At 38.8% G+C, this 21421-nt stretch overlaps 1 protein-coding gene across 5 annotated transcripts in view; it reads left to right on the forward strand.

The window, feature by feature from the left end:
* HECW2 (HECT, C2 and WW domain containing E3 ubiquitin protein ligase 2) overlaps positions 1 to 21421 on the forward strand; it is a 175476-nt gene that overhangs the window by 115082 nt on the left and 38973 nt on the right. For 3 of the 5 annotated variants that reach the window (XM_054070636.1, XM_054070638.1, XM_054070641.1), the window contains 9 exons: positions 579 to 1919; positions 3274 to 3369; positions 7532 to 7682; positions 8049 to 8152; positions 9840 to 9964; positions 11509 to 11694; positions 17103 to 17237; positions 19989 to 20091; positions 21114 to 21210. In XM_054070636.1, coding sequence (XP_053926611.1) covers positions 579 to 1919; positions 3274 to 3369; positions 7532 to 7682; positions 8049 to 8152; positions 9840 to 9964; positions 11509 to 11694; positions 17103 to 17237; positions 19989 to 20091; positions 21114 to 21210 — 2338 coding nt within the window. The remainder of the gene's footprint in view (positions 1 to 578; positions 1920 to 3273; positions 3370 to 7531; positions 7683 to 8048; positions 8153 to 9839; positions 9965 to 11508; positions 11695 to 17102; positions 17238 to 19988; positions 20092 to 21113; positions 21211 to 21421) is intronic. The other 2 variants (XM_054070637.1, XM_054070640.1) reach the window with 1 other exon arrangement.

Here is a 21421-nt window from a genome sequence, read left to right on the forward strand (position 1 = left end):
CTGAACACCTCCAGGGAAGGGGCAGCCACAGCTTCCCTGGCCAACCTGGGCCAGTGCTTCACCATGCTCATGGTGAAGAAATTCTTCATTATGTCTCGTCTAAATCTGCTCCTCTCCAGTTTATACCCATTGCCCCTTGTCCTATCACTACAGGCCTTTGCGAACAGCCCCTCTCCAGCTTTCTTGTAGGCCCTTCACGTACTGGAAAGTCACTCTAAGAGCCTTCTCTTCTCCAGGCTGAACAACCCCAATTCTCTCAGCCTGTCCTTGTTTGGGAGGTGCGCCAGCCCTCTAATCATCTTTGTAGTCCTCCTCTGGACCTTGTACTTCACACCTCTTAAATTTTCTATATCCTACAAAATAGCATAGGCTTATACACACAAAATTCTGCCACTGCTGTTACAATGCTGTAGATGCCTCCGTCATTTTAATTCTATTTTCTTCTGTTAGTTGTCTGATTGAAATAAGCAAACATCTTGAAAGATGTGTATTTGATACCACTTTCGTGATGCAGAGAAAGTAGAATGAACTGTCTGTTGCTGCGTTATGTTTCACATTCAGGTTTTGTGTCTCTCCAGATGCTTCACCAGAAACAGTTGGCACTTTGCTAGGAGTGAACTCTGTAAACGGAGACTTGGGCAGCCCCTCTGATGATGAGGACATGCCAGCAGGACATCACGATACATCCACAGTGTGTTCCAATGGTCCAGTCCTTGAGGAATCTTCTGGAGCATCAATCCTAAGACACGCTTTAAGGACTAGTACAACTCTAGAAACAGACCAGGATGAGTTGACCTACAGTGCTTCAAGATCGTCATCTACCAGAGGTCGCCAGGATTCACTAAATGACTATCTGGATGCAATAGAACACAATAATCATCCCAGACCTGGGACGTCTGCCTGTGGCGAGCGTCCACGTGGAGCCTCCCCAAAACTGAGGAGTAGCTTCCCTACTGACACAAGACTTAATGCTATGCTTCACATTGACTCAGATGAAGAGGAGCATGAGCTACATCAAGACTTGGGCTTTCCGTCTTCTTTGGAAGATGATGGTGGTTTAGTAATGCTTAATGGTGCTACAAGAAACGTTGAAAGAAATGGTTTAAGTTACTCATCAGATCAGGTAATGCAAGGGCCTGCAGAGAATGGAAATGTTTCAGCCTCTGAAGCTCCTTTGCCTTCAACTGATGACCAGCAAGAAACACTCCCAGAGCTTCAACCTTCACAGTTATCAGAGGGTGAAAGTCTGCAGGGTTCCCAAAGTGAAACACCAGCAGACCAGGCTGGTAGTGAGTTGTGTACCACTCAGGAGGCAGAGCAGCCTCCTGGCGGTGTGGATGCAGGAGCCGCAGATGCTGCTGCTGGGAGCAGAAGGGGTGTTAGTGAAACAGAATCCATTGATCAAGGGTCTGAACCTTCCCAGATGTCATCAGAAACTGAGCAGAGTGATCCTGCTCGCACGGAAAGCGTCAGTGAGGCTAGCACCCGGCCAGAAGGTGAGAGTGACGTGGAAGGGGCAGACAGCTCTTGCAATGAAAGCGCAACTGTGCGGCGTTCTTCAGTTGAAATGCGGTGTTCTTTTGAAAGTGCCAGATTTCCTGGGACTCCAGCCTTTTCCTCTCAGGAGGAGGAAGAGGGAGCTTGTGGCACAGATGTGGCTAGAATTGAGCCAGGTCCTGAAACGCAGGATGCTGCAAGTGCTTCTGGTTCTCTGCCTGTGGTACAGTTACCTCAGGAAGAAGTACAGGAGGCTGAGGCAGGTGAATTACAAGACCAAGAGGAAGCAGAAGAAATCTGGCAAAGAAGAAGCCACCTGCAGGCAGCAGCTGCCAATAGCCAGTCTCAGGATGAAGAAGTTGAAGGAGCCCAAGCAGCTTGTGAGGGTGCCACAGCACAAGTCGAAGGAGCTACTGGAGGTAATAGTTGCAGGAGACAGTTTCTGAAGCGACCTTTCTGTAGCCAGTGAAAAATATTTTAAAAAATGTAACATCTGAAAAGAAAGATCTTTATTTCTCAATTTCATTTTCTTGTTATTCTTTTGAGATGTATTCCCTTCATCAAGAAACTCTTGGGGTTTTTGATTTAACCAAAAAACCAAAACTGAAATATCCAAGACATGTTTATTTTGAAATTGGATATATTTTAATTCTTGAGGGAATAGTGAGAAGGAGGATGAAGAGGACGAAAGAATTCCACAGTATTACCCTGCTTGCTAATTGAAATAGTAATGGGGGGAAAATAATCCCAGAACTGTGAAATGCAAACTAAAACTTATATTTGTGTCTTTTCTTTGGCAAGTTTGTAGGGGGAAGAAAATATACACATATATTAGCACTGAAACATAAGGGTAATCAAAAGAAAGAAAGGAAAAAAAAGAATATTTTTTTCAGTCCCGCTTTTGGCTGTTTATCTTCTCTTTCCCAGTCTCTTATCTGTGTAGACACATCCTAGCTCAGCTGGAACCATGGGAGGAGAGGAACATGTTACTGAAGTTAGCACTGTAAAATTCTTACTAATTGTAAAATTGTTTTAACAGTTGAGAATTTTCTGTCTCACTAAAATTACTGAAAGTAGAAATATGTCCCTAATGGATTGTTTCCAAGGACATTTCAAAATGTATCAACTGTTTAATTTCTTCAGGGATTGAAGTGGATTTAATCAAGTTGGTACAAGCAAACTGAATTTCTGAATGTGTGTTTTTCATAGTATTTCAGAAGTCTTGGGATCTAATAATTTCTTCTCTTCATCAACAGCTCTTTGATTGGAAAGAATAACTCTGGTATTTATTTCAAGTACTGTCAATATGTCCTTTCACATAATTTCCTAGGGTCTTGCAACGCTCTTTTCATTAGATGTTGGGTTGTGCTGTGTTTTGCAGATCATTGCAGGTGCAGCAGGGAAGGCCAACAGGCAGTTTCACCTCTCACTCTTAAAGCAGGTTTCTGTGGTGACCGGGTGGAGCTTTGTCCTTGTCTCTTGCTGGGATATGGCTGAGGCCATGCAGTTCTTTGTGCCCTGGATTCCAGTGGTCACAGGCAAATGCAGCCTGTCTGCAGAGGTGATGTTTTTCAGACCAGGACTATAGTGCACTTACCCAGAACTGTAGATATAACTTATCCCCCCCCCCCCCCCACCCCAAATAGATGACTATTAGATATACCCTAAAATATCATAGTCCTGCACAAGCTTTAGTGTGTCCTGTTTACTGTGGAGGCAGCTCTAGGGCTTCCCCGTATTAACTGAAAAAATAATTTGTGGGTGTTTTGATTGCAGGTTCTCAAGCCAGTGGCCATCAGCCCCTGAGGTCGCTGCCTTCGGTGCGTCAGGATGTTAGCCGGTACCAGAGAGTGGATGAGGCTCTACCACCAAGTGAGGTTCTTCACACTTTAACTGGGGGCTAGGCTGGTGGATCTCATTACTGAGATCTCATTACATTTCTTTTTCAAATGTGAGAACTGAGAATAAACAGCTGAGAAGCTTTAAGTGAGGAGTGACGATGGTTAAGTCTAGTGCTCTTCTGTAAAAGGCATTATGCTCAGTCTGCAAACTGTCAGGGTGCGTTGTGATAATTATGCCTGGTGTGTACTCTACTTGCTAAGTGACATTTGCGGAGAAGTACGACGGCGCGATGCTACCTTTTCAGTATGCAGTGCACGTGGGTAGGGCAGTGAGGTGTTACGAGGCACTTAGAGGGAAAGATGCTAAGCATTCCAAAATCTTTGAATACTTCTGTATGGTGATGATTTGCAAAGAAATATATAACATCTTTAATCTCTACAGATTATGTGAAAGGTGCCTGTGTTTTCCTTGCATTTTTTGAGGCAGTGCGAAGACTATTTTGAATTAAAATAAGCCTGAGTATTAAGCAACAGTTAGGTGAGCCTAAATTGAGAGATAAATTGTAATTTCTCTAATGCATATTAAAGATACATTGCTTCCAATTGTTGGACTGATTCACTTGCTTAAACTTGGGGCAGGGAAAATCTATTCAGTTTTAGATATTTTAACAAAGCAAAAAGGACCAAAAAAAGCTACGCAGCTAGTAGGCAAACATTACTTGGAAATAAAAATGCAAAGAAATGTTAAATTCAGACCCACTGTAGTCTGTGGCAAAGCTTTATTACTTTAAAGGAGTCAGGAATTAAGATATCTAATATAAAATTAATAGATCCTTATTCCACAATATGGAATAGGACTATGTTTGCTCTGTAATTGGAGAGGGTGACTGGAAGGAGCCTGATAGCAGAATACAGATAAAACTGTATTGGAAGGCCAGGGTGATGAGGAGGTTTTGCTCCCTGCTGTTTCTGTTGTAATCAGTGCATATAACAAATTAGTTCTGTGTGCAGATTCTAAAGTTAATCAACTCCCTCAATAAACCAGTCTTATTTTTTACAAAATTGTGCCTGGAAGACACATATTTCAGTTGCATTTTTATCACTTTAATACTAAAAAAGGCAGAGAATATTATGGGAAACGGAGATCAGTATAATAAATGAGAAATGCATTGAGAGAGCTTTTATTGTACCAAGGTTTATACATAGACTGCTTGTTGTGTTTCAGAAGCAAACTGTGCACTACAATAAACTGTGCACTACAATAACTACTTGGAAAAACTGTTAACAGTGTTAATAGAAAAAGGTTGGCTGTGTGATATTCTAACATTTATAACATTTTCTGGGATTTTGCACAGTCACGTATCAGCATGCATATACACATTGCCCATTTTTAATCAAAGAGCAATGCAATCTTTATGTAGATCATTCTTTTGCTAATTTGGACAAAATCATAAACACTAATTGTTGCCTACATTCAGTTTTTCTATCCAAATTTCTGCTTTTCAATATCTAACAGTTTTAATTTAAACAGTAAAAAAAAAAAAAACCAGAAAAAAAAACATTTAGGACACAATTTTGATTTATGAACTGTAATTTCTATGTAATTTAGGTTGTATTCTAGTTGTTGTTTCACCAGAATCTGAAACTGCCAAATCTTTGCAAAAGTGGTGTTTCTTTCAGTTGTGTGTAGGTGAAGTTAAAGAACAAGGAGAAGGATTGAAATATTTATCTAGTATTTCTGCCTGTAGCATGCAACATCATGTTCCAATTCCAGTATTCCTAGGGAAAAATCAGTAAAGAAGCTTGACCACACAGCCTTGATGGATTACCATTTTGCATTCAGCAAGCTTTTCCTAACGCATTTGACTAACAATTATTTGACTAATGGAAGATATCCTTGTCCATTAGGACACTGACACAGGTGCTTTACTTTAGAAGTCATTGCCTGAGTGTTTAAGCTTGTGTTTTTAAAATTGAATGCAGGGGAAAATGCCTCTCTCCTGTAACACCACATTACAGAAATGGTGACCCTGTGTCAGTATTGGGCATACAGTCACCACAAGAAAAGTCTTATCTATAATACAGTGATTTTGTGTTTGACATTTAAACAGACTAATGAATTCATGAATTGACTCTTTCGTATATACACATATATGTATATTTATAGTGTGTATATATATGTTTATAGTATATATATTTATAATGTGTGTATATATATTTATAGTGTGAGTGTATATATATTCTCCCCTCCAATGAACAATTCTGCCCTTCCAGGAATACTTCTGCGTTTTTTTACAAGCTCTGGTTAAAAATTTTGAGTATTTCTAATTCATCAGGTACTACTTTTTTAAAACTGGACATTTGCACAGGAACAGCTGTTTCAGTTATTTTTTTTCTTTTGAAAAAATGGAAACATTATACTGAGAATGGTTGTGTGAAACATCTTAGATTGTTTCTTTATTATATAAATGAAATGATTTTTTTTAATAATTTCAAATGTATTAAATTTTGAATAGCGTATACTGTGATCACGCCATAAGCTTTGCATTGATGTAACTTTGTTTATTTTCAAACTTGTTTTCTAAGTTTACAGCATAATATAAAATTTTGATCTTTTTCTTCCGGAATCGAAATTTATTCCTTAAATGATTTTCTTTAGTCCTGTCCTGTTGTGCTGCTTTTTCGTTTCTTCCTCTGAGCTTACTTTCTTACATAGCTCTTTTTCACGCTAGAAACACTGTAAACACTAACAGGCTCTTTTGTTTGTTCATCATAAAGATAGAAGAATAATTTGTGTTGTGGCCAGCTAAAATACACAGCTGTCGCACGGAGATGACACATTGAGTTTATCTCAAAACCTGCCTTTTCTCCCTCTTTGAGTGAGCTCAGGCCCTACAATATGATGCAGTGAGCCACTTGCCTGCCTCCAAGAGTTGACAGAAGTCATAGGACGCATACAGTAACAAAACCTGCGGTTTTAAGGCTGTATTAAATACTTTACAGTAGAATTTAATTCTTCTCTGCCATCAAGACTCTATTTATGCCTGATTTTCTTGTGGAACAGCGATCATTTAGGATTGATTACTTGCCAATGGTTTTTAAAATGCTACTATGGTGACTAGACTTGCAGTATAGAAGGTCTCTTCTAGAAACTTTCTGAGCTCTCAAAGAGATGTGCTAAATGATTTGTGTTTTCTGCAGTTGCTAGTGCCCAAACATCAGGCGCATCTGTTTCTGTAAATAGAATATTGTAATTTTTGTTGTTATTATTACGTAGCCTCCAGCCATGATCAGTGTCTTGATATCTTCCTCATTTGATAACCAGTTATTTGGCAGACAGTGTTTCTGACCCAGAAGGCTTATAAACTAAGGCTTAGGTGCTGTGACGCACCAAGTTTCTGCTGAGCACTGAGGGGCCAGCTGTGGGCAGGGAAAGGTCCCAGCACCTTCATCTCTGCTCCCTTGGTGTGTCTCCATGGTCGAGCCAATGTTAGCATTGTTTGTAGCTTGGGTTGAAAAACCAGAGGACAGCATTGTAGTTACCACTTGCACAAGAAGTTGAATTTGCTATGAGATTGGCAGAATTGGCAATTGTGGAACATGTATTTAGTAAATGAAGGAGTTTGATTGATTTAACTGCCCATGTCCTCTAGCAGGTCTGCTTACACAGGCAAGTGTAAACCCAGGAAGAGCACTGGGATCTGTTTTATTACTGTTACTACTACCTGAGGGAAAACAATGATGGTGTCAAGCTTTGCAAGGCTTTTGGTACCTATCCATTGGCCTTTTTCACTGGAAATAACCCTCAGAGATAGGATCTTGAAATACTTCAGTCCAAGACAATTAGACTAGGTATCCTGGTACTGCTTTGGCGTTTTTTTTCTTTCTTTTTTTTTTTTTTTTTCTGAGACAATTACTGATAAGTGGGAAATAGAATAGAGAAAGTAATAGAAATTGTTGGATGTGGATTCCACAGAACCTTAACTACAGTGGGAGTTTGGTTCATGGAATAAAATAGGGAAAAACTATGTCTCTTAACCCCTCATAAAGAAAGTTCTGTGCTGAAGTGACCCTGTTAAAAGAGAAATAGAAACTCGGAACAATAGATCCAGTTACAAAAGTGACAAAACTAAAATAAAGAAACAAATAAACTGCAAACTCTCCATAGTTCACAGTGTTTTATTGCTATTTAGACTGGGAGGCTCGAATTGACAGCCATGGACGGATTTTTTACGTGGACCACGTGAACAGGACAACAACATGGCAGCGACCCACAGCCCCCCCAGCCCCACAGATTCTCCAGAGATCTAATTCCATACAGCAGATGGAGCAGCTGAATCGCCGGTAAGAAGTACCCTTGTTTGTAAATTATGTGCATGCAAAACTGCATTCACCATTGTAAGACTGAGTGTAAAGCCAGGGTCACAGTTGCTACTGCATCTGGCCGTATGTGTTTATTTTTATGTGGGCTATCCCGTTTGATTTGCATGTGGGCTTCTAAGGCTTTTGCATTCTGCCCATGTTCGTAGGCTAGGTAACTGAAAAATAATCTGGTAATGGTTTTTATAAGTTGAAAAGGCTATTAATGCAGAAATTAGATGTGAATGTATATTAACCTACATGGCAGAGATGATGGGCAGGCTCCCTCAGAGCCGGAATTGGATCGTAGTCATCATATACTATATATAAAGTCCAAGTTTCTAACCCTAGGTACCAGAGCATCCGAAGAACAATGACAAATGACAGGCCTGAAGAGCATACAAATGCTGTAGATGGAGCTGGAGAAGAAACGGACTTCCACCATTCTAATGCAGGTTAAAAAAAGATTTTTTTTTTTTTCCCCTCTTTCTAAAGGGAGCACTCTTCTCTTAGGTGATTTAGAGAGAGTGACATAAGACAGAACCTAGCTTCCACCCCTGAAAGTTTAGGTGAGAATGAAACCATTTGTTTTCACTAGTTTTCGAAGATCATGGCTCAGCCTATTCAATGCACTGAAGAGAAGGATGTGAAATCCAGAGCGTTTTTTTGTCTGTACCTGACAGGGTAAAAATATAGGCAGGACATTTGAAGAAAGTATAAAATTGCATGATCTGAGTGACGCGTTCTGGTTTCCGGATTACCCAGTTTATGACAAGGGACCTGTCTGCAGCATGCCTCAGCATTTGCGTGAAAAGTGGCTGGTGTACACCCAAGTTTTGTACCAATGCAGAGTTGACATGCAACCGCAGTCATGCCTGGAAGACACTCCCAGCCCAAGTAGTCAGGCGTAGCCTCAGGAGTGTTTATGCCACACTGCTGTCGCTTCATAGACGTGCTTCATGTGAGAGGGCTTGGGATATATTGTTTAAGAAGCATTTATAAAAATCCTCTTTCTTGTTTACTTTTCCTTCGCTTATTACCCTTCCATTTTCTAGTTTCCTCTAATGCTTAGAATAAACATCTTTACTTCCCCTGTTCCCCTTTTTTCCATAGTGTTTATCCATCCATATTTAGAATTTTATTCTTTGTTCTTTTCCTCATCTTTTTTAATTTCTTCTTGCTCTTCCCTCAGTTTAGATTCATGTTCACTGCCTCTTTCCTCCTCTTTCTGCCTGTGGATAACAGTTCCTTGATAACCGTGGTAGCTATGTTCTGCATGATTAATGTTCATTTGATGGGGAAGTGTGCAAATACTGCAATATATAAAACAAAGAAACTGTGAAATGTAGAAGGTGGCATACATTTTGGAGTAAAATCACTGCAGACTCAATTCAAATTTGCACTTTCACTTACATTAAAATATGCATCCACATGTTCTGTTGATTTTCAAAGATAATGGGGGGAACAGTTTTAACATCCTAGCAAACTCTATTCAGAATGTATTTTCAGTTCCTGGTACTGTTGAAAAAATCAATGCACTTTATAGTTGCTTGGAGAAGACCCAAATGTTTACTGGAAGTTGAAACTTGGCAGGTACTTCCTTGGCAACCTGTTTCTTAACTTACATAAGCTGCTTAAGTACTGTATCGGGATCAGGGCTGTGTTAATGGCAGTTGTTTATTGTTGTGTTTTGAGTTTTTTTTTTTAAAGGAGGATTTAAACATTTTTAAGTGTACAGTGACTTTTATATGCATTAGTTCTCATTTAAAAATAATTTATCAGCTTACAGCTGCAGTACAGCAATGTAGGTGTGCCACAGGAACCTTTTTGTATCTTATGAAACATATGTATCTTATGACACATATTTGGTAACCCAAATAATTGGATGTGATTTTTTTGTTGTTGTTGTTTAAATGATTGTTTGCCAAAAGTAAATGTTACTAAACTAAACCTGTGATAGTTTCAGGAATTTCAGTGGTACGTTAGCAGAAATCCAGGTACACTTATGTGAAGAATAATTAATAAATCAGAGATAATTGTACAATTGGTGCTTTTCTTGTTTATCAAATCAATATAGTTGTTTGCAATGGTGTTTTGGTGATGGTTATTATTCAAAGTCTTTGTCATTCACTTTGCTGGCAGATTTTCGAAGAGAGAACATGCTGCCTCACTCTACCTCCAGATCCAGACTTACTTTATTGCTCCAGTCTCCCCCTGTGAAATTCCTTATCAGCCCAGAGTTCTTCACAGTGCTGCATTCTAACCCTGTGAGTATAGCACCTACAGCTGAAAGACTTTGGCATATACCTGCTTTATGAGTACAGTTGTCTTGTGTACAAAGATGTATTGCTCAGTGTCTGATGCTAAAATATTGGTAGTACATAGGGAAGCTAAACGCACACACTCGTTATCATTCCTTGCAGTTAGTGGGCTATCAGCGTTGTCCTAGTTGACATTACAGCTTCTACAATTTTTGTGTTTCACAGTTCTTCATCTTTCTTGTGATACAAAACTCGTTTGTTTATCAAAGCAATAGCTTTCCTATTGTGCTTTGCAGAGATGGAGAGACAATTCTAAGGATGGAAATGATGCTTATTTCTTAAGATCGCTTTTCTGCTTATGGGATGATTTGTCTCCCTCAGATTGCATGGCATATATTCAGGATATATTAGAGGTTATGCTGAAGAAAAAAAAAAATCTTAATGCATATTTTCCTTTTTGACTTTTGTTGTTCTTCAGTGCTGCTTCTTATATAGTTCTCTTTTTTTCAGCGTTTCATTTCCTGTGTGTAATGGGATGTAAAGTATAAACAGAAGTAGTGGAATAAATATTTTTTTTCTGCAAGCACCTTTGTTAATAATTCACTGTTTTTTAAATTACTGGTCAATGTTAATTTGGTTTTGATATATGATTTTGATATATATGCTTCCCTGTGTCACAATAATTCTGCTTAGCTTACATAGCTTTATCTTGAATGTATGAAATTGGTTGGACTTAATGATCTTTAAGGTCCTTTTCAACCTAAACAATTCTATGATTCTAAACAGGACTAAAGTGGAAAAGACCTCTGGCCAGGGAGCAGACATGTAGGGGCACAGAATGGCTTAGGCGTCAGCATAGTGCTGTAGGAGGGTATATATTGTGGGTACTGTCTATTGCTAATGCAGAGAGAAAGACTTGGATTCTGGTTGGCTGAGTTTTTTTGGAGTGTAGGACATTAACTGTTTATTTTCCTGTTTTATTTAAAGTTTTCCCTCTTCCTCAGTGCTCTGCTTTTACTCTCTTATTTTAATTTTATAATGTAAATTACACATGGACGTGCAGCGATAGGGTACTTTTGAGAACTCTATAGATGGAATTTATGCAGATTTGTGATAAGTTCTACAAGCTTGTCCTGCAGGAAACCTTATGAGCTCCATTGTTGTATTCTATGACTGCATTTGACTCATTATTCCAGAAATTAGAGAACATCTAGGAAATCTCTACTTTTAAAGAAATATTAATGTTATAGGATTCTTCACAGTTCCAGGGACAGGTGTGGTGAAGGCAATCTGTAATATATTTCACACTTTGCTAAAGTTGAGTCAATTATGAAATTTTGTATATCTCAAGCAAAATAAGAAACATCAAACACCCCAAAACCTGAGGAAGAGGACCATTTATTTCATGCTGTTGTGGCTTAATTGGAGATAATTTGGATTATTTTTAAGGTTTTATAGGTGATTACATGATTTATTTACGGTGGAAATGTTGTCTTTTGTAGTAAGAAGAAATTTTATCTTTTAAAAGTATTTTCTTATTTATTTTTCAGAGTGCCTACCGCATGTTTACAAATAACACGTGTTTGAAGCACATGATCACCAAAGTCCGGCGGGACACCCACCACTTTGAGCGCTACCAGCATAATCGTGATTTGGTGGGCTTCCTCAATATGTTTGCTAACAAACAGCTGGAGCTGCCGAGAGGTTGGGAAATGAAACATGACCATCAGGGCAAGGTAACTGTAATGCGCGTGTGACTGAGTGCTTGGTCTTGGATGTTGCAATGGTCAGCGCTCAGCTGGTTGCTCTTAACAAGAGTATAAGAGTACATAGTTCTCCAGATGTAAAAGGTGCACGTCCTTTTATCCTGCTTTTGCCAAAAGAAGATTGGAATTTCTCATCTGTGCTGACAAAACATCATATTAAAGAAGAAGGAGACTGATAAGGGGTTGTTAATCATTACAAGGAAAATTGCTGGAAAATCTATAGCCTTTTACAGGGAATAAGTTGCTTAGATTGCCTTGGATGTTTAATACTCTTGAAAAGAATTATCTGATATGTAAATGCAGGCAGTTCAATGAAGTTCTTTGAAGTTATGCCTGTGTAACCCTAAGATAATTTAGATGTGAAGTCACTTTGTTGTTATTGACTGAATTTTCTTTAGTTATTGTTGAAACATTTCTATTAGCTTTTTTCTTGTTTAACTGTCAAATATAACTGTCAGGCTTTTACATAGGGCTTTCCCCCCCTTTTCACTGTGGAGTTCATTAGTGCACATTATTTGCACTGTTTTTCTTTAATAGCTAACGATTTTCCTAAATGAATCCTCAAATACTAAGTAGGTCCAGTGGTCATCAGGTTCTGAGATAAAATGGATGCACTTAAGATGGGGATGGCTCTGGGAATGATCACTCTATTGGTTAGGTATTGGTTAACATGAGAGAAACTGTGTACTAAGTTTCATTAACAGGCATCTTGAATAGTTGCAAGTCTTACTGCTTTTCAAAACAGGTATCACTTTTCAGTTTTTTTTTTCAATTGTTTTTAAATCAAAAACCAGACATTTTTATAGTAGTAATTTAATTTTAATGTAGCTTTAAACTAGCATATCCTCACTGTTCAGAATATGAATTTCTTTATTAAAGATAGAAGGGTTAAAAATAGACTGTGATTAGCGTGTGAGTAAGTGATAAGGCTGTCAGATCGTGTGAGAAGTCCTGTTTAGGACTGCGGGAATATTAAGCTTCTCAGATCTTATATTTATCAGTCTTGGTGAGTGTCCATATAAATAATGATCTTGAGGCTTGAAAAGATTACAGGCAGATTCTAAACTGAGGGGTCGAAAAAGTTCTTGAGGGTTGTTTCTTTCCTGAATTTAGTAACTCTGGAAAGTACTGTGTTCTTTTCATTAGAAGCAGTTAGGAACACGCAATTATATGAATCCTGTTCTTTGCCTCCTTTGCTCTTTTCAGTTTTAAGTCATTCTTTTTCTGTTCAGTTCTTCAGAGGCCAGTTTTCTCCTGAAGAACACAGCAGTTTTCGATTGGCTTGAATAGGCGCTCTGTAGAGAGAATTAGGCCTTAGGATTTCTGGTTTGGTATTTGGTAACAATGATGCTACCACAACATTAATCAACAAGAGGAAGCGTGGAATAAATCCCCACTGGCATTTCTTCACTTTGAATTAGTCTCAGTGTTGTTTGTTTTTATTATGTTGAATTGCCTTTGCCACAAGTGGCACTTGTGGCCAGTAGAAAAGCCTGTTACTTGAGAGAGATGATGGGCAGTACGTGGTGAAACCAGTACTTGATGACACCAAACTGAAACTGGATCTGCCTTTATTAAAGCTTGAAGCTAAAGGGAAGAAAGTAGAAATTAGCTGTGCCACAATATATAATAATATTTCCTTTCTCTTTCCAACTGAGAGAAAGTTTTCCTTTATTTTTCCGAGTATATCATAGTAAGAGGCTTATTGCTGTTGCTCACGAGGCACCATTCTGACTCTCTTTGACAGTGCTGACTAGTAGACTTTATACTGCCCAATGTCAGTGCGGTCCTGGTTGCTTGTTCTCTTCGGAGTCTGTCTTCCAACATCAAGTGGGGACTGCCTACCTCTGAATTCCCTTCAGTGCTGCACAGCGAAGCCAAGTAGCCCACCCCTCTGACTACTCTGTGTATCCTCTACAGAAGATAAATCCATTTGTCTTGCAGTTCTCCCTGAAAGGTCTGGTGGAACTAGGATGTAGTTTCTGATTGGCGTTACAGATGGACCTTGATCAGTCACTGACCGCAGGAAGGCAGAAGGCCATTGGAAAAAGGTCTGTATGATGCAGGAGGCATCATATAGGTTAGGAAGGTCTCTGAGCTCAACTCAGTCTGATAGCTTTGAAATTCTGCATTGCTGCATACACATGCGCACACACGTGTATATACCGATAAGCACCCCAGTGCGTTTGTGCAATATGTGTAAGTATGGGAGAAAGCATGTATGAGTTTGAGCTCGATGAGAGGAGACTGTGCCCCTGAATCAGCACAGGCATAAAGGATTCCATTGTCGTGCGGGTACCAATGCAGGTGGCCGATGCCTTGGTATGCCCATGATATTAGTAGCAAATGTAGAGCAAGCGCCCATTGTTCTGAAGTTTGCTGGCTAGCTTAAAAGACCTTGGAATCACCAACAGTGCTCGAAGGAATGTAGGAACTTGTAGCAAAGAGGAATAAGAAGGTAAGGTGTATATCTCTAACACTAGTCATTACTCTTTATCTCTGTAGTCATGGAAACTTCAATAGTGGAATTTTATTGGGGTAGCTGTTAACGTAGCTGTTAACGGGGCAAACAAGGGTATTTAAGCTGTACTTTCACTCAATAAACTTAATTTCATTTATACCACGATTAAAGTTCATATCCTCACTGCCACATGGAAGCACATGTGCTTATTTTAAAGCCAGATGCAAAGGTATATACTTTTTAATTAGATCTCTGCAAGATATGCAAATACATAATAAGCTATTGTAGAGCATTTATTTTTGGGGTGTGTTTTGTTTGTTTTTTTTCCTTTCTACAATGAAATAATCCATTGTAATTGATTACTAATGTATTCAATAGGAAGAAGAGGTATTTTAGTAAGCTTCATAGACTTTAGTTGGAAAGATAACTTGGGCAACTATATGTGTTTAATGGGCTAAATGTAGTTTTCGCACTACTCATCTTATGTAAGTCTCTTCCAGCATCACAGATTTATGGATTATAGCTAGACAGGAGTTATGAGAGGAATTTTTTTGAGAGGAGACTCTGAGCCACGTTGTATTTTGAGCTGTGTGCCAATGTCCAGATTAGCCCAAGCCTTGAAAATCCGATGGTTGCTTTCACCAAAGCTTCAAAGCAGTATTGTATGCTTTATTTTAGAGCAGGCTGTTACTAGCTGGCCTGCAAGCATTCATGTTTAATAAGACATGATTGCCTTTAACTTAATGTTTAAACTGATTAGTTTATTTAAATATAACGCTAAAGAACACTACATGCAATGTTAGATTGCTGCATTAACTCAAAGAACTGTGAAGCACAACTTTAAGTCATACTTCCTCCTATTCTGAATCAGTACCTTTTGTTTTCTAAGTGATTTTACAATATAGTGTTGACTTAAGTTCATCAGCTTTTGTTTTGATGAAAGTAGTTCACATCTTATAAATACAGATAGAACAGACTAGATAAAATAGTAGATACAGGGATATTAAAAAAAACCCCACCCTATACCAACCACTGTTTAATAACTGAAATAAACCTATCAATCAGGAGCAAAATTTTCAGAAAGCCTCTTCCAGGCCCAGAATGACTTTAATTCTGCTTTCCCACTGGTTTCATATTCTCTGATCTATACACTTATGCTGCAGGTGAACAAGTCCTGCAGCAAGCTCAAATGTTGCGATTAAAATTGTATTTATTGAATACACTCTATAGTTTTTGAACTGTGGAGCAAATAATTTTACTTGCATATCTATAGCTATGTCAGATGATCAAAGCAGAGTTGTTTTTTACTGTTCAGTAAAGTGATTCCTTGCTTGCAAGGAAAGGTTACAGGTACAGATGATTGCTGTAAGGGCTGTAGGAGGCTTGGTGCCCTTTTCTGGAACGTTTCTAAGGTTTTGCAGCTTTGGTGTTCCTTCATATGCTTTTCCTTCCTTGGGAGTATGGAATGGAAGTACGAACATTTTTTCCCAGCACTATCCATACTGGTATTTAGTTGCTGTACGGCATGACACACTGGTTTGTCTGCCTGCCTTCACAGCAGTCAGAAGAATTGTATTTTCTCTGGTCTAGCTATACCAAGCGGTCTGAAACAGTGATTTCATGAATATTGTATGATGTCGCTGCCAAAAGAACCAGTTCTACTCCTCTCTCATCCCTGGTGGGCTGACTGGGGTTAGAGGAACCAACAGGGGGAGGTACAAAAAGAGGATAATTTTAGCCTGGACCAGCTCCCCAGCTGGGTTCACTGCGTGGCTGCCCAAACACTTGTGCCAGCACAAGGCAGGAAGGGTCAGGCAGCCCAAGGGACGAAACAAGTGGTCAGGATCGGGAAGATGAGAATGTTTCTTTTGCTGACACCGCAGGACTGCATTGTTTATGAAACTGTGGTCAAAGTACCTCACTGGTATCCAAACACAAAAATGGCTCCTGCAGTCCCCAACCACCTCTCCGCTGGTCCAGATTCTTTGATTCCGCAAACCAGATGTCACTTTCCTGTAACTCTCCTGTTCAAACCCAGGATCTTTTCTTTGCTGCTTCTACATGTTTCCAGCATTGAGGCTGAAACAAACAAAATGTGTTGAAATAGAACAGTGCTGGCTTCCAAGCACAACACAAACACTTGAAAAAGTTTAAATTTGAGGGCTTAGAAACTGAGTTTAAATGTCAGGGTTTAGAAACCTTTTTGGTTCAAATTGCGCAGAGTTGTAGGAGGTTTTCATTTTCCAGGACGCATGTTCCTGTGACCTTGCTTTTAGCAAACGGCTGACTGGCCAATATGTGGTAGTTCTCACCAATTGCCTGGTTTAAACATTTTTACTGCGATCATTTTTCTGTCCCTGACCAACTTTTTTTTTAAAGGTTAGCAAACTTAGCATTATTGTATTACGAGGATGGCCAAAATACCTGCTGGGCTGTAATCATAGTTTATCACAGGATGCAATCATCCACTTGTCAGATACACACCCAATTGTGTTCATAATTATGTGGTAAATAGTTCACAAAAGGAGATGGGTTTTTTTGCCAGTTAATGAAATCCTTTTACACCTTTATAAGGAAATGAAAGGGAGAATACACCAGGATTACTTTTATTGAACATTTAAGTCTTCTTTTCTTGACAATAATAATAAAACTTCCTACTTTTGATTCTTGTCAGATGAGAATTTCAAAGGGCTTTATAGACATGAATGAAGTAAGACATTAAAGAATTCATCCCTCCGGTGAAATGGAAAACGGTTATCCTTCTTCTGCCAAAGCGAAATGCAAGCCACAGTAATGTGAGGAAGATTTTCCAAAGCCTCACATCAGCGAATGAAACCTAGATCCTGGATAGACATTAACCTCAGACATATTGAAAAAAGTATTGGCTTTAAATTTTTTCTTCTTTCTCCTTCCTCAGGCTTTCTTTGTTGACCACAATTCCCGCACTACCACGTTCATTGACCCCCGGCTTCCCTTGCAGAGTAGCAGGCCCACTAGTGCATTAGTCCATCGGCAGCATTTGACCAGACAACGCAGCCACAGCGCTGGTGAGGTAAGTTGGATCTGCCCCTTCTCTTCAGGTACTGCAGGGTTTTTAGGGCCATTCTCTTTCACCTCGTTCCACTCACAATTCCATGTTGTGAGGAGCATGATACTTTTGTAAGGGTATGGTACTCATCTGAAAGTATTTATTATTTGCTTGCCATTTGCTGCTTTTAAAATGTATGATTCCAGAGGCGAAATGTCAGACATTAGTTTCTCTAACTTTTAACGCAGTAACCTCATTTAACCACAGGAGAGCATCTGATTACAGATTACCAGTATCTGTATCCTGTCTTTCATAGTCAAAATATGTATTTTTGTCTGGCATGGTGTCTGCCACGTATGTTGATACAACCCTGCAAATAAGAGGGGAGAAAAAATGTGCACATGTATATACATCTAGAAGTGCCAAACTCCTAATAAGTGTAAAACAACCTTACCCCACATAGGCTCATCAGACTGTTATATGCATTCACATATGTATTTCATCTCTATTTACTAAACAAATACATGAAAAATGCTGTTTTGTTGATATGTCACTGTGGGCCATTTTTACCATCAGTCTCTATTTTGTTGTAGCTTCTTTTTATTCGTGAGCAACTGTATGTACAATGACTTAGACATCGGTTAGGCCTTATTTAACCTCCATACTGTTGGCTATAAGTTGTCATTTCAGAGGAGAGGTGTTCCATGATGGGATTTAAAGATAGTAAGATTTAGAATGGCAGGATAAATGCTCTGATTTATCCTTTTTTTGCTCAGTCTTGTGGCAGGTAAAGTTCTACCAGGGATCTGTTTCAGAGCAAGCATGAATCTTCTCTGCCACTCCTTTAACGGGGCTTCCACTGAGATGCAGCGAGTGCCATGCCACTGGCTGCATGTCTTGTCACATCCTGTGCAAACGCGGTTTAGTCATCCATAATACTTTATTTTACAAACAGTTTTAAATAGTGTTTTTTTTCACTTTGGTGATGCGATGTAGGCAGGGATGTCTTACAGCAGGCGGGGAAGCTAGAAGTGTCCTCGTATAGCTGTCTAGACCTTCGATAGGGTAAAGCAAGTGCTTCTGTTGTGATTGAATTATAACAGAGCGGTAATAATTTTTTGTCTTAATTTACCAAATATGCATTCAAATTATCTTTCTTTAATAAGCAGCATGCAGGAGCTCTGCACTTAAAAAGAGACGTTCATGCCAACTGGAAGTCATCACATATATTGCATATACACAGTGCTGATTACCTGTCAAAATTTAGTTTTGAGATACGAAATTCCTTAAACAGAAAATTCCTTTCTGCATGTAATTTAGAAGCATTTCCTTGATATTGTTACAGTTGTAATTTGAAATGAATAGCAGTATAATTCCCGATTGGAATCTCAAACGTAGCAATTCAGTACAGTATTCCCATTCTGGGATTAATGATGTAATGATGTTCTTTTGTATGCATGTATATAAGTCTGAGCATCACTTTTTGTTCTGCACTTATGGCCTAAGTATTGTGTATTGGAAGCTATTTTTCCTATTTTAAAACCATTGCGTCAAGGAACTATTACTGCAAAAGATGAATACTTAATAAAAAAAATTCTCAAAATATTTTCTTTGGATTTGCCTTGCCACAAACTTTGGTGTTTTGAAGCCACTGACCCAGTTTTTATAGGGAGATGCTGTAAAGCAAGCATGAACCAGTCTAAGGAATGCCTTTTTAGCTAAAGCTGAACTGCAGCGTGAAGCTGGAGCTAATAATAATGGCATTCCTTTTCCAGCACAGTGCCTACAGAAAAGAATTTTTCATTTTCTTTGTGAGAGCATGTTATCAGAGAGCACAGAGATCTTGTGAGATGTCTCAGGACTTTTGCATTTTTGTGATTTCAGAGACAGGATTTAAAAACAACCTGTATAATTATTTGATCTTTTGCAGTTAGATGTTTTAGAGATCTTTGAAGCTTGGAAGTGAAGTTCAAATGCTAAGCATTACATGTAGGCAGAAGAACCGAAAAGTAAACATTACAGTCCAGGAGGATGCAAAAGAAGTTGAACAACATATTTTGTATAGGTAAAATACGAAATACTGATACTGCAGAAATGTCTGAAGCTTCAGCACACAGGAAATTGCAGAAGCTGTCCTGACATCACAAATGCTACCAGGAACACTTTTACATTGTGGTTCTACCCTAAAGAAAATGTTCATATGTAACATTTTTTACTTCCAGAATGTGAACACAAAAAACATCAGAACAATTTTACTGGATGATTATAGGAAATGTATTTTTACTAGTTTTGGACTTGTTTGTCCTGCTTGAATGTGAACTTGCTTCCTTCTGCTTCAGCCACAAACTTGTTATTGGTTCAGATTTAGGGAAATACTGTTCATGCACACAGATAATGGAGGTGCTAATGAAGGAGTAGAATTTGATTTTCAGAGCTTTTGATATGGATAAAGATGTCCACAAAGTACAAAATACTCTCTGAAGGAATCCAGGTTTAAATTTTTTAAACCCTTTTCAGAATGGCACTATTACTTAAAAATAGCAATAAGTTTTCAGTCAGTTTTGTATCTTCATATTAATAGACTCAGATTACTAATGTTTGACTAATAATCATCATATAACACAGCTGATTCCTGCTGCAGTGGTTACTGAGTATGGTGATCAAGCGAAGCATTTACATTCATGCTTAATTTTAAGACCTATGAGTTCTCACTTTTATGCACCTTAGTATGTATGCTGGCATAGAGGCACTCATTGTGGTCTTACCCATTTTCAGGTTGGAGAGGACTCCCGTCATTCAGGACCACCAGTTTTGCCCAGACCATCTAGCACATTTAATACCGTCAGCAGAGCTCAGTACCAGGACGTGGTTCCAGTGGGTATGTCAGCATATGGCCCCTTTTCAGAGAAGCTCTCCATGACCACGTGTGTTGTGTGCTGTGTTTTTCATGTGGTTGGGGTGGGTGGAGGGTATTGTTTGTTATGATTTCTTCTGCCCATCAGCATTTTCCAGTTGTTCGGTTGCAACCTGCAGGAATAATACCGTAAAGTGTGTGTGCAGAACCAAATAACCGGTGTAAAACCAATGTTAAATCGTCCTAGCTCACTTACTCTAAGCAGTGACACGAAGAGTTGAAGGCAGTGAGCCAAATTGTGTCCTAATCGGATTCCATGTATTCCCAGTGATTTTTGTACAATTTCTGGGCATCTATTTTGGTGGGATTCCAGAAAGTGTTAATCAGCTTGGAATTAGTCATTAGCTTAATTTCTGTTCTCAGTTACATTCACACAAAGTTACTGACTTGTGTACCACCAAGAACAGAATTTAGCTTATTGAATCTAACAGCTGTCACATTGTGCTAAAACAAGATAAATTAATCCGATTGACTGTAACTGGCTCTTGGTACTGTGGCATGTTTACTTGAAAATCTCTGCTAATTTAAAACCCTCCCACTACCATGGACATGGCATGCATACACTGCAGCCTCAGCAATTAGTGAGGACTTGATATGGGTGTTTCCAGTGACTGTTTAATGGTTTAGAATGGATTTCAGTGTAGTGAAAACCAAGCTCCCTGCAATTTTATTCTGGCAATGAATGTTCTAGTTTGACCTTAGCTAGGATGAGAGAGCGATAAAATATAATAAAATTTGCTAAGAAAATTAGGGCTGTTAACAGCTGGAAGGATATCGCGCAGTCAGATCTGGTTCATAATCAAGAAGCATGTTCACTAAATGATAGTATAATTGGTACCATTACGTGAAAAAGCATTAACGTGATACTGCTGAACTGAAAACTGTGAAGATGAAGTCTGTTGTCATTATTCAAAACTGAGAAAGAATGCAGTCCTGCATTTTAGTATCTCCTTGTTTCAGCATGGTATTTTCATTGATATTTCCAGCTTACAATGACAAGATTGTTGCGTTTTTGCGGCAGCCCAATATCTTTGAAATTCTACAAGAGCGTCAACCAGATCTCACCAGGAATCATTCACTCAGGTAATGAAATAGTGAAGTCTGCTATTACCGTTTTGATACAAAATGCTAATTAGAATTATTTTCTTTCAATAAAATTAGCAGTGGAACATAACAGATTGTAGATCTTTTGTCTATTCAAACGTATTCATAAAGCTGTGGGAAATAAGTCTTTATTGTAGTTCTATGTAACTCCCTGAAAGAAGGTTTAGGAGAACAGAGATCGTGTGTTATT

Source organism: Cuculus canorus, chromosome 6 (assembly GCF_017976375.1).
Source record: "Cuculus canorus isolate bCucCan1 chromosome 6, bCucCan1.pri, whole genome shotgun sequence".
Classification (NCBI taxonomy): Eukaryota; Metazoa; Chordata; class Aves; order Cuculiformes; family Cuculidae; genus Cuculus; species Cuculus canorus.